We start from the raw sequence: 13,216 nt of genomic DNA, 5'->3' as shown, positions 1-13,216 counted from the left end.
CTATACCCCAAATCCAGAAACTAGCACAGTGATCAAAAGGGATGTGGCTCTTTTAAGGCACATATTTGCTTCAACAGAACAGGATATCTAAATATCTGCTGCCTAATTAAAAAAAGTTGTATGTGAGCAGGGCTGACTGGAGTAGAAACATGGGTTTGCCCTGGCATCAAGACAGACTATAGTAAGGTGTTTCAATGTCCCCATGAGTCACAACTTGTCCCCTTTAGCTCTGCTTTCAGGCCTGGTCAGAATTAAAACTCAGGCCCAGGCAGAGGACACTAGGTAGCCTTCAAAGCTGTCAGCCTGGTGTGCTGTATCTTTGCTTTGTTTTGCTTCAGAATACATTGTATATTATTGTTGTTTAAATCTGAACCTTCTCTGCTTTGTTGCAGCGGCAAGTTGGTTTCACCCAAGTGGAAGAATTTCAAAGGCCTGAAGCTTCAGTGTAGGGATAAAATCCGGCTCAACAACGCCATCTGGAGGGCTTGGTATATTCAGTGTAAGTTGTGCCCATCCTCAATGCGTTTGGGTGCTTTGGGAAAATCCACACATTAGTACGTGGCCAGCCTGAGACTTCTGATTGTTTATTACATATCACATGCCTTGTCCTCTTTCAGCGTATGCAGGCAATTTAAGCAGCAATATAAAAGCCTCAACAAAGCAATCTTGTCACACAAAACCAGGAAGAAACATCCCATAGCCAAATCAGGCAGAGGGAGCAACTTCTCCGTTGTGTCAGATACCAGTTGAAAGCAGAATCTCAGCCTTTCCTAGGAACCCCAGTAATGCCAGAGGCAGGCAAGTCTCCCTTTGGAGAAAGCTCCATGGTTTAGGCTCCCCACCGGAAAGGTTCTGTCTCCTCTAACCCCCTCCATGCCTTAGAGGGCAGGGGGATGCGGGGCCAAGGCCTGCTCACCCCTTCTTTGCTCCCTAGGAATTTGCCCGGGATGAGAACAAGGCCCGCTGCCCCTCCTTTGGTTCCTCTCCTCTCTGTGGATAGCCTCTCTGTTCTTTTTATTTTAATATTATTGAAAGTAACCTTGAACATTTTTAATTGAATGGTGAGGTTTCATTTTAAAATAAAAGGGAATGGTTGAAACTGAAAAACCCCCAGACGTGATGTCTCCCTGATTCAGTTGTTCACTACTTCTCCCAGTGATGTGGGGTCTCTGGTGATGTCCTTCACTTCTGCCTGTGGCGAGGGGAGGCTTCGGGGAGGAAGCATATAAGCCTGAGGCCTGCTTCTAGGGAAGCTGCCTTACACCAAGTCAGACCCTTGGTCCATCTAGTTCTGTATTGTCTACCTGGACATTTTGGGGATTGAATCTGGAATCTTCTGCATTCAAAGCAGGGGTTCTACCGCAGAGCTATGGCCCTTCCCCACTCTTGTCAATTTCACGTTCTCATTTTTCCATCTTAAGTTCAGTTTTCGCCATTTCTAAATCAGTTTGCACTTTTTTAAAAAATTCCCACAAACCTTCAAGTGCATAATTATGTGCACATATCCAGGTATGTGTGAATATTTTTATGCACATTTGCCCAATATGCTGATTTCTGCACGTTATTTTCATTTATACACAAATTTTCATGCATACTTTTTCCTAATACTTTTTTATTTATTTAACAGAATTTATATACTGCTTAATTGCGAAAAAAAACCTCTTACGTCATCTACATAGCATTTAAATTATATATTATATGCTTTTTTGTGAGCATTTCTTCATTGTAAACTGTAAAGCAAAATTCAGAGAATTGCAGATTTCAAAGGATAGCTGTGTTTTGGTTTACACATTGATTGAGGAAATGTGAATTAGGTAAGCGAGTTTCTCCTCCAGCCTTCCTTATGAGCTCCCTCTGTGTGCATACAAAAACCAGCCCTTTATGGAGAAGATTGGAAGGTTCCCTACTGAATTTCTGTCATGTACAGTAGCTGAATTCTGCTCCTCATGCCACACTTCATGCCACACTTTGCTTTTTGTTTTTTTCTTAACGCTTGCGCAGAATCTGGCATGTGCACATCCCTGGTTCTTTAACAGTGGAAGTCCTGCTCTATGGCTTACTTAGCATGGCAGTTAAATCTGACCTGGCTTGCTCCCCCTGGAGATGTGCACTGCTAATGCTCTGGTTCTTGTTGCAGATCTGGAGAAGCGGAAGAACCCTGTGTGCCACTTTGTGACTCCCCTGGATGGTTCTGTGGAGGTAGATGAGCACCGGCGCCCTGAGGTACATCAGGCAGAGAAAAATGTGACTGTGGTACAGGGGATATCTCTTCATTCTGTGGGCTAATCTGATTTTATGCGCCTTTCACCTTAATTGCCTTTGCTTTTCTGCCCCTTCCTGTCTTTCCATAGTTCTCTGTTGTGTTTTGACACTGGGGTAGAGAGTGGGGTAAGGAGCACAACAAATGAGTACATAAGCAAATGCACATATTTGAAAGTAGGCTTCCTTTCAGTTCTGGGTGGGCAGGTGGGTCCCGCCATCAGGCAGATGGTGTGTCAGATGCTAGAGGCCAGGTGGTGTAGTTTGTTAAGGGTGCTAAGAGTTATTTTGAGATCCCTATTCCCCTCAGAGCTACAATTCCCACTGTTCCCTGGGGAAATGGATTGGTTCTTAAACCTCTTTGGGAATTGCAACCTTCCCAGAGCCCAATAAGCAAGGAAAATCTGGTGGGTGGGAGAGAAATAAATGAAGAGTGGGGAATGGGTTTCTCCCACTCTTTGTTTATTGATTCCTCCCTGCCCCCTGTGCCCACGTAAGGTTGCAATCGCATGTGTAAAGTGAGCACAAGTGATGGGCCCACTGTACTTCGTCGCCACCACTTTATTTTTTAAACATTTTTCTTCCTCAGGCTATTGCAACAGAAGGGAAGTATTGGAAACGGCGGATAGAAGTAGTAATCCGAGAGTACCACAAGTGGAGAACCTACTTCAAAAAAAGGGTATGTTTTTTCACACCCAGTTTTCAATTTGGAAGTACATCAATATGTTCTCAATTGCCTCCAGAAAGGAAGGAAAAGTTTCAGCTTACCAATGAAGGCTTAAGAATGAAAAGGGATGGTAATTCAACTGTATTAGTAGAAATATGCTCGCCCCAAACAATAAAATGTTAATTTTGTACTGATTTGTGCATTCTGTTGTCACTCATATTGTCCTGGTTCACCTGAATAGTCCAAGTATCATCGAACTGTAGAGTTGGAAGGGACCCCAAGGGTCATCTAGCCTGCAATGCAGGAATCCCAACTGCATCATACATGACAGGTGGTCATCCAACCTGTGGTAAGAATTTGCTTCTATACCATGCTGTTCGTTACCCAGATGAGGGGCCTTTTAAATAAAACATGCAACCAAGGAAATGAATTCAAGTCCAGTAACCAGGAAGAACCCAGAATTTATTGTAGCTATTGCAATAGGGCAGAGCTCAACTCAGTGCGGTTGTTCTATCCGAACGGCCAGTTAATAAGAATTAGAACAAGGGTATTATAGGTAAAGCACACAAAAAGAGTCCTAAAACATCTAAATATTCTTAAAACATAAACATCCTTCTACATACATCAGGAAAGATTGCAGGTCATAGGATGGTAAACATGTATGGCTCCATACTATGATCTGCTCCCCCGCAATTACCGTATTTTTCCGTGTGTAAGTCTGGGTTTTTTCTCTGAAAAATAAAGTTAAAAATTAGGGGGCGTCTTATACACGGATAGTAGGAGTGTCTTATACATGGGAGCTTCTTACAGATGGAAAAATACGGTACCTTGGGGTGCCCCAGGTGCCCAGGCCTTTTGAGCCTCTAATGTCACATTTCTATCATTGTTCCCCCGGCAACCAGGCCTTTGTCGAATTGTTGACATTGCTTTGTTTATCTCGCTTCCCTTGCTTCTCCTTTCTCCCAGGAAACTTCAAGGATAGCTGTTTTTACACTCCTAACTCACAATAGACTTGGAATAACATCCTAGAGGGTCACTTTCAGGATTAGATAGGGTTTCTTCTTCATGGCCCAGATCTCACTGGAAATTGGTGCCACTGCCTGGCAGCCGGGTGGGCAGAGAGCCTGTGGTGGCACAGCTTCTCTTGGGCTTATGCCTCTCTTGGTGGCTGCCTCACCCCACCTCATGGGCAGACCAGCTCTGAATGATAAATAAAATACTTTGCTTCAAGGCAGTAAGAATTCCTCACACAAATAGGAGCTCCAGTTCATGGTAACTCTAGAAGTGTGTTGTAATTCTGTTGGGGAAAAATATATTTTCTCTTCTTCAGTTGCAGAAACATAAAGATGAAGACCTCTCCAGCTTGGTTCGGGTAGGTGTTGAGTTAGCTCTTGTTTTGTTTGTTGTTGGTTAGGCCTGAAAGTATTTAAAAAGTGAAATCCCAGCACTGTTAAGAAGAAGGTATTCCTTTTCTTATTTTTGCTTAAAAATTAGGTGTGAAACCAGGGCAGTCTGCAGGTCAGAGGGGAGGGGAGGGGTGCTGTAACCAGTAAAATTCCCTGAACAGCTACAGTTGAGCACCATTTTGCATTCCAAAGTTCTTTAATGGTCCTATTGATTATTCTGTTGAAAATCCACTATGAGTTGGGTTTTTCTTGTTCGCAGCTGCAGCTAAGCCAGCCAGGATGCCCATGACTTAACTGAGAGATGTGCGTCAAGGTCTTATTGAAAGAAACCATATCCCCAAAGATTTGCTCATTGCAGAATGTGCTCTGTAACTCCCCTCTCAATTGAGAGAGAAAGGAAATTGCTGAGTTTTATGCCTTGTGGACTCCTTGCTAGCTGGGTGCAGCTCCAGACACTCCTGGTTCTTTTAATGTATTATTTTTGTTTTAAAATTTATTTTCAAAGAAACTCAAGGTGTTGTACAATCCAAACCACGAAGACAGTAATACAAAACATGACAGTCCCCACTAAAATTGCACATACTGACATCCAAACTGGGCCCTGTTTTAACTTTTCCCTCCCTCCTCTGACCAGGATGATGACACGTTCCTCTGGCACAAAGAGACATACGGCAGGGAAACACCAGTCCCTATGGAACTGGACTGCCTCTTCAGCACAGACATGCTTATGTCAGAGCTGCCAGACACCCTCTTCTCCACACTGTCATCTCACCAGCCGCTCTCTTGGCCAAATCCCAGAGAGATAGGTAAGAGAAGCTTCCCCTATCCTGTATCATCCGTGGAGAAGGAATTCCACAAGATAGGCTTCCAAGTTCTTTCCTGTTTTGGGGGGGGGGGCAAGGAAGTCCCTTGCTGTCTTACTTCCCAATGTGCTTCCTGGCAGCCACCAGTATTGGGGTAGTTTAAAAACGACCACAGCATCTTGCCTTGGAACATTTAAAGGGGTATCTCTTGACTATACATAGAATTACACCTCTTCTGTATCTCTTTTATTTTTTCTAGTTTCACATTTCTTTTTATTTGCCATATCCATCATTTTTATTGCATTCTTTATGAGTTTATGTCAGTAAGCTTTTAATTATTTTTTTTAAAGATTATCTTCCTTGATCACAGGCCCACCCATGTAGGCGTCAGAGGTTAGGGGAAGAACTTCCAGTCAAATCCCACTCACTTTAGACATTAAACACTCATTTCTTTCCATTCCTTAAGTTGGGGGGGGGGAGGGGGAAAAGGTGAGAAATTGGTAGAACCTTGTCTTGAATCTAGAGGTCAAGGTAGATTTTCTTTAGAGGAATAGTTTCTAATCCAGAGAATAGTTCTTGGTGAGGGGTTCAGTGAAAGAGTCTCTGGGGGGAGGCACTGTGGTTCCAGGCACCCAGATGGTGGTCTGGTTCCATGGAAAGAAAGGCAGTTTTATTTGTGCGTAGCAAACCGCACCCATTACTTCCAACCCGCCCACATTAGGAAGAACTTCCTGACAGTAAGAGCTGTTTGACAGTGGAATTTGCTGCCAAGGAGTGTGGTGGAGTCTCCTTCTTTGGAGGTCTTTAAGCAGAGGCTTGACAACCATATGTCAGGAGTGCTCTGATGGTGTTCCTGCTTGGCAGGGGGTTGGACTCGATGGCCCTTGTGGTCTCTTCCAACTCTATGATTCTATGATTCTATGAAAACACTCAGGCACAGGGGGAGCCTTGGCGGTATTCTTGAACATGCTCTCAGTTGATGTGAGGTGGTAGAAAGTGTCCGGAAACCCTCCCATGCCCTGTGTGAGCTGCTCTACTTTATGCGGTCTTCCACACACCCTGCCGAATCTTCAGAAACCCCTTGGGTTTGGGGGACATATTAGGTAGTTGTCAGGGGACTGCCGTTGGAACAGGGGAGGGAGCCGGGGGGGTACAGAGAGCCCCCGAGGCTTCTGAGGAGCAGCTCCTCGTCCAGCGGTGGGGAAAGCCACACCTCCAGTGGAGCACAGTGGGAAGGAGGGAGCCAAGCGAGGGGAGGGCTCAAAGGTCCTGCTGAGAGCCCAAGCGCCTCACCTAGCCTGGCTGGGCAGGAGGCAGAGACGCCATTTCTGTCGCCCAGCTTACGCAGAGGAGAGAAATATAAGGAGGGGAGGCGGAGATTTGGGGTGTCCCAAGTTCTTAAGTTGGGGGAGAAACTGGAAGGGGCCACTCCTGGAATCTGCAAGTGACTAAGACGGACATGAACTTTGTGTTTCTGCACTGTAAATAATTTGCACCAAATAAAACCTGTTAAAGACAGGTCGGAGCCCTGCCTGGTTACTCACGAGCAACCACTACCAGCATCTGACATTAGTGTAGAAATTGTTTCCTGAAAATAGGAGGTTTGATCATCACTGCCTCGCAGGGGAAGCAACCATGTTTTGTACCATGCTGCCATCTTTTCAGATCACAATGTTGCTCTTGTTACTTAAATGGGGAGGGTAGCAATAGGAGACAGAAAACACACAGAAAACACAGAGAAGTTGGCCTGGCTCTGGTGCTGTATCCCAGGGGGCCCAAACTCCAGGTATTGGTTGTTGGGCTCCAGATCTCCTGCTCCCCAACCCCCCACCCCCGCACACCTTGCTTTTGGGCAGTTGGGCACACTGGTGCAGTATTGGTGATGCCTGTACCACCCTCAACCTCAGTTTCCCAGAGTCATCCATACTAAGTGTATTCAGCACAGTGCCCAGATGTTGTGGACTACAATTCCTATTATCCCTGGCTATTGGTCATGCTGCCTTGTGCTTATGGGAACTGTATTCCAAAGCATTAGAGGCCACCACAGAGAATCAAGAACAGGGTTAGCTAAACGGGTGCTTTCCTGATGCTGCAGGACTACAACTCCCATCATCCCTGACCATTGGCCATGCTGATTGTGGCTGGCCAGCACCCTGGTCTAGAAGCTCTCCGGTACACCTTCTCACTCTTTTTCTCTTTGAAATTTTCCAGCACACTTAGGAAATGCTGACATGATTCAGCCAGGACTCAGCCCTCTCCAACCAAACTGTATGGATACTTTCGAGTTTTTTCAAGGTAAGAATTTTGCAGGGGTTACACACTCTTGTTTGCCAGCACAGATTTCCCCTGGTATCGTTTATGAAGCTGTATATTGAAAGTATTAGGCTATGCTAATGTTTTGCTGCATTGCCCTCTGCTATCTGGATTTTGGAGTATCCAGAGTTCGTTCCTATAAGGCGTGGTTCCTCCAAGAGGAGGTATGCACTGTTCCACTGGTTTTAGACTGACAGTCAACATTTGGGCGTGATTAACATCACCAGCAACACCACCGTATTGAGAATAGAGGTGCATTCCATTTCGCATCAGTGCCTCTATTCAGAGTTTAGGGGCTATGAACATTGACCCTTCTGTAGGCAAAGCAGCAGTACCCTCACTGGGCAATGGACCTCTCTCTAGATTGGTCTCACATGTGGAAGAATGTTGAAGGGGTAGAATGGCCCTGTTGTTGTTATTGTGGTCGTCGTCGTCATCACCACCTTTACTTGGGTTTTATTGTTGCATTCTAAGCCTTTGGAAAGGCAGAGTGAAAGTCTTAATAAAAATATGTAACAGTGGTTAAGCTACTTGGGATAGCTTGCATTAAAAGTAGGACAACTATGTATTGAAATAAATAGAAATGAAATAAAAATAGGTTTTTAGTGTGGAAGGTGCTTTTTTCTTTTTTATTTCCTGGTGCGTAACAAAGGTTTTCTGTTTATTTAAATCCAGCTTGGCAAAGTGCAGCTGTAAAATGAATAGGAGTATCCAGAAGTGATTGTAATATTTGCCTCTCCCCCCCCCCACCATCTTTGCCCAGATCTTTTCTCTTCCAGTCGTCCTAGTTACTTCAATGCAACCCCCATCACTCCTACTGCCAGCTCTGCCCTGGAAGACACCTGCAGCCATTCTTCCCAGGTAAGGATGAGGAAGAATTGTTGCTCAGTGGCAGTTAGAGTGTGTGCTTTGCATGAGGAAGGTTTAGTCTCCCTGCAAGGCCAGGAAATGTCCCCCAGCTGAAACCCTGGATAGTTGCCGACAGCTAGTGAGTAAATAATACTGTGTGAGGTAGATCTCAGTTGCCTGACACAGTAGAAGCAGTTTCTTAAGAAATCTTCCTAGAGACAAGGTAGTCTGGTCTTTGATTTTCATGTGTGTTCTCCATGCCTTTGGGCTGTCAGCTGGTCAGCACCACAGCTGGGCATATTTATCTGAACAAATATTCCCAGATGACTTTTATTTATTTATCTGAATTTTAAAAATATCCTTAGGGTAACTCTGAGCAGCATGGCTTCTCTTAATTCATAATGAGTTGGTGCCCATTTTGGACTCATATAACTATAGATCTTACTACATGAGCTGGTGTGTGTGTGACTCTAGCTGTTTGGTCCTAACTGTGATCACCTCTGAGTATGAAAAGTAGGCGCAGATGATGAAGCAGGGACATTTTTGTAACTCAAGTTAGGGGTGTGTGCGTTTTTCTTTCAGGCCACAAGTTACTTGTTACTTACAGTTTTGTTCTGCCCTTCTTCCATTCCTCCCATTCTATCTACACAGCAATCTTGTGAGGTAGGCTGGGCCAAGAGATCAAGTGTCCCAGGGTCACCAAACAAGTTTCCATATAAAGCAGGGACTTGAACCCAGATCTCCCCAGTCGAAGGCTGGGTAACTGACGTAATGCAAATGGGTGCCCTTCAGGTGTTGCTGGACTACAAGTCCCATCATCCTTTACCTTTTGTAATTCTGATTAAGGCTGCTGGGAATTGTAGTCCAACAACATCTGATGGGCAACTGTTTGGCTATCTCTGCTCTATTCACTCCAGCAGGCAGGCTGTAATAACTAACATGATTTTATCTTAATAGCTAATAATGGAGCAGGGAAGAGCATGTAACTTTAGTAAGAATTACTTGTGATGGTGGGTAATGCCAACAGCGGAGTCCGATCTGGGTCCTATTTCTCCCCCCCAATACTTACCAGTTTAGAAATATAGAACGTCCCATCTGGTATCTGGCCACATTTAACATGCCTCTTCCCTCTCTTTTTCAGACATCCGACCTCTCTTCGGGTTCTTTGCCCAACACGCTTCCCCCCGTGAACCTCAGCGAAGGGCTCGTCACCACCCCAATTCCTGCCCCTATCATTCCCTCTGCAACGGACGTTGGTGCCGACCAGTGCCTTGGCCTGAGGAGTGGGACGGACTCCTTCCTGCAGCCCTCCAACTTCAATTCTGAACCCCCTCTGAGCAGCCAGCCACAGTTCCTGTCTCCATTCCCGGCTCTGGTGCCGCTCCTTCAGCCAGGCGTGCTGCCCCAGCAGACTGCGCTGCCTCTGAATGCCGGCATGGCTTCCCAGGGGTCCATGTTTGCTGCTTCTGAGGTCCCAAAGTTTGGGCTCAAATCTTCGGTGATCACTCACACAGCCTCAGCCACTCCGACGCACAATGTCCCAGCCACCACCTTCAGCCAGAGCCAGGCTGGCCTCCTGGCAACCCAGCAGCCAGGGGGAGGAGTGCCTTGCAGCCTGACCCTCCAGACTGCCGTGGCACAAAGACAGCCTCTGCTGCAGCCACGTCCCACCTTTGCGCTCCCAGTGGCCAGTGGCGGGACGAGGTCCAAGAAGCTGCAAAAGATAGTGCCTGCTCGAAAGCCAGAAACAGTCTCCTTGGTCTTGAAAGATGCCTTCATTGCCCCAGGTGAGTGGTTCTGGAATGCCCCCTTGGGTTGGGGCCAGGTACAGTCAGGCATCACAAGTGCTGCCAATCTGTCTGCAAACAAGGGTTACGGTGTTTGGGTGCTTGCCTGTCTGTGTGTGTGTGTGTGTGTGTGTGTCAGACACCCTGTAAGTCTGGGGACAAACCTTCATCCTGAAAAATATTCCTCAGATACTCAGCATACTCTTTAGGTGAGTGCAAAAGGGCCTGTGTGGAGACAGTGGGATGTTTGACTTTTAAATAGCAGATCTTGATAAAGATGAAAAAGTCACCTATAGATAGGTCAGTCCGTTGCCTCCAGGAATCCCACAAACAGGCCATGAAAGGAAGAACCCACTCTTCAGAGGCATCTCCCTCCCTTCCATATCGCAAACTGTTTATGAAACTCCCCACAACGTTACGGGGTGGTAATCCACAGTGTGGCATCAGGCGTGGGAAAAATAACACTAGGACAACTACAGTGGTACCTTGGGTTAAGAACTTAATTCGTTCTGGAGGTCCGTTCTTAACCTGAAACTGTTCTTAACCTGTGGTAGCACTTTAGCTAATTGGGCCTCCCGCTGCCACCACACGATTTCTGTTCTTATCCTGAAGGTACTAGTTCTTAACCCGAGGTATTATTTCTGGGTTAGCGGAGTCTGTAACCTGAAGCGTCTGTAACCCAAGGTACCACTGTAATGCCAAGAGACAGAGTAGTGAGGGCCCTTGAGAGGCAGGGAGGCCACTTTTCTGCTGAGCTGCAGGCAGGAGTGCTATTGGCGTTGCTGCCACCAGACTCTGCTTGAGGCCTTGAGTAGCTGAGCCCAGCCACTTGGGATGGGACATAACCCCCCTCCCCACAAAAATGCAATTTGCTGGCTTCTATGTAAAATTGTTCATGAAGAAGGAACAAAGAGTAAACACAATCATGCAGGAAGAGTAAAGCAAGTCATTTTTAAAAATAAATACTTCCTAGTCCAATTTTGTTATTTTTATTTAAATGCCCAAGTTTCGTCAATTTCTTGCTGTCTGCGAGAAGTGTGGGGCTGTAACTCTGATAACATGAGGCATGGCTAACTTTAGAAGCTGCCTTTATGAAACCTTCTTTTGCCATATAGGCGCGGGTGCCTGGTGCCACCAGGCTGCCGTATGCTAAGGGGCCACATCAGTCGAACTTGCTCAGGGCAGTGTCCTCCAGCTGGCTCCACAGAGGCCTTTCTACCATTGTCCATAACTGCAGCTGGCAGGCATTGAAAATGGGACGGGGCTTTACCGCTGAGCCTCTCCGGGGGTCTCCTGGGTGCCACCGCTGGGCCTTCTTGTTATTCAAGAGCTCTGGGCAAGCAACTCTCCCAGTCTGTGACTCGTTTCCCCCTCTTGTAACATGAGGCTACTGACCTGCTTCTGATACATTCCAAAGCTTAATTATTTAATGGGCCTGGAAGCCTGAGCTGAACAGAAAGAGATAATTTTTAAGATCTCAGCTTTCTCCACAGGATGGTGCCAGCTAATCAGCTGGAGCTGTTCTTCTCTTTTTGTAATTTTGACATTATTTGTATTATTTTAAAAGACTGTTTTGAATAATTGAGAATAACAGAGATTTCACAATGTTAAAGTGCATACTTTAAAGTAGTAGATAAGTAAGACTGACGTATCGGTTCAAACACTCATTTGCTATTTTGTTTTTCATGTAGAGTGTCACTGCTAATATCCTAGAGAAGTGTGATGGTTTTGATACTTCAGTAATGGCTTTAGTTTCCAAAAGGGTGCATTCGGGGATAGATGCATTGTGTTGGGATTTCCATAGAGCACCATTGTGGCAAAATGGCAAACCTACCCCATGTTCTTAGTCTGTAGTCCCCGTGCCTCACATAAATAAATACTTAAGCCTGTGTTCAGATCTTGCAGTCAGGAATAGGTAGATTCAGGAACCAGAGCTTCCCTCCCGCCCTGCTGTGGGGTGAGCTCTCCTTTCATACACCCCCCTTTCCTTGTCTAAATTACACACATAGGCCCCCAATACCTGAAAGACCAACTCTCTCCTTTAAAACCTTCTCAGGTGTTAAGATCAGCAGAGGGAAATCCTCTTGGTAGTTCTACCACCCTCAGAAGTTCATGCAAGCAGCCCATAAGAGGGCACTCCCTGTGGCTGCTCCTTGGTTATACTGTATGGATTCTGATGTGTGCTGAAGATGCTCCTCTTTGTTATTGATTCGTTTGTTAATTAATTTCCCACCCTTTCTCCCAAAGGAGCCCAGGGTAGCAAGTGACAAACATACTAAAACAATTCCAGTACAGATGCAGACTGGGGGAAATTTCAACTTAATAGGCTTGTTGGAAGATGAAAGTCTTCACTAGGCGCCCAAAAGACAACCGAGACGGTGTTGGTCTAATATTCCAGGCGAAGGAATTCCTGACATCTGCAGGAGGCCTTCACCTGCAGAATGCAGTGATTGATTGGGTATATAAGGGATGAGATAGTCTTTACCTTGGCCTTTGACAACTGAGTGTGTTTTTAAGACCCACCCTATTCGTGTGACATTAATTTAATCAACTGTGTCATAATTATCTGGCTCCAGCATTTCATTTCCTGTTTCTTTATATCTCTTTCCTCATGCTCTAGACTTGTTCCATTTCTCCTCATTAAATAGCTGGAACTTTTTAAAAATCTGTCATTCTTTTAAAAAATACCACGGAGGTGGTAGTTTGTGATTGTCACAGAATCTAGCCAATCAGTGCCCTGCACTAGGAGCCAGGGCTGAATCCTGGCCAAGGGCCGACGTGCGCAGCCAAAGTCTGCTAGAAATGGAAATAACCATTTGCTCCTGAGCTCAGTTCTTAAGGTTGTACATGTGACCAAAAAAATGATGAGTGCTGACCCACATCAGGGTTACTACTCACACTATGTCTATATACACTTGAACTGGATTGGACCACATGTGTCACGAACTGGCCCATATATCAAGTGTACCATGCCATGCCATGGACTGTAATCCAGTTATTTGCACTTCCATCTCTCCATGTTCTGAAGGGCAGTGCAGAGCACAGGAGGCGAAAATCATTGGGTTAGATCAATACTTCCTCGTGGAGGAGGTGGACTATTAGAGTAGGTGGAATATAGTCTCATTGATTTCA

At 45.7% G+C, this 13,216-nt stretch overlaps 1 protein-coding gene across 2 annotated transcripts in view; it reads left to right on the top strand.

The window, feature by feature from the left end:
• Window positions 1–13,216, top strand: part of MLXIP (MLX interacting protein) — a 54,660-nt gene that overhangs the window by 28,562 nt on the left and 12,882 nt on the right. For both annotated transcript variants that reach the window (XM_053369866.1, XM_053369867.1), the window contains exons 2-9: window positions 393–499; window positions 2,138–2,223; window positions 2,849–2,938; window positions 4,257–4,298; window positions 4,967–5,138; window positions 7,347–7,430; window positions 8,212–8,309; window positions 9,439–10,084. In XM_053369866.1, coding sequence (XP_053225841.1) covers window positions 393–499; window positions 2,138–2,223; window positions 2,849–2,938; window positions 4,257–4,298; window positions 4,967–5,138; window positions 7,347–7,430; window positions 8,212–8,309; window positions 9,439–10,084 — 1,325 coding nt within the window. The remainder of the gene's footprint in view (window positions 1–392; window positions 500–2,137; window positions 2,224–2,848; window positions 2,939–4,256; window positions 4,299–4,966; window positions 5,139–7,346; window positions 7,431–8,211; window positions 8,310–9,438; window positions 10,085–13,216) is intronic.

Source organism: Podarcis raffonei, chromosome 16 (assembly GCF_027172205.1).
Source record: "Podarcis raffonei isolate rPodRaf1 chromosome 16, rPodRaf1.pri, whole genome shotgun sequence".
NCBI classification, from domain to species: Eukaryota; Metazoa; Chordata; class Lepidosauria; order Squamata; family Lacertidae; genus Podarcis; species Podarcis raffonei.
Note: the sequence above shows the minus strand (reverse complement) of the source record. Positions and strands in the feature narration are given on the sequence as shown.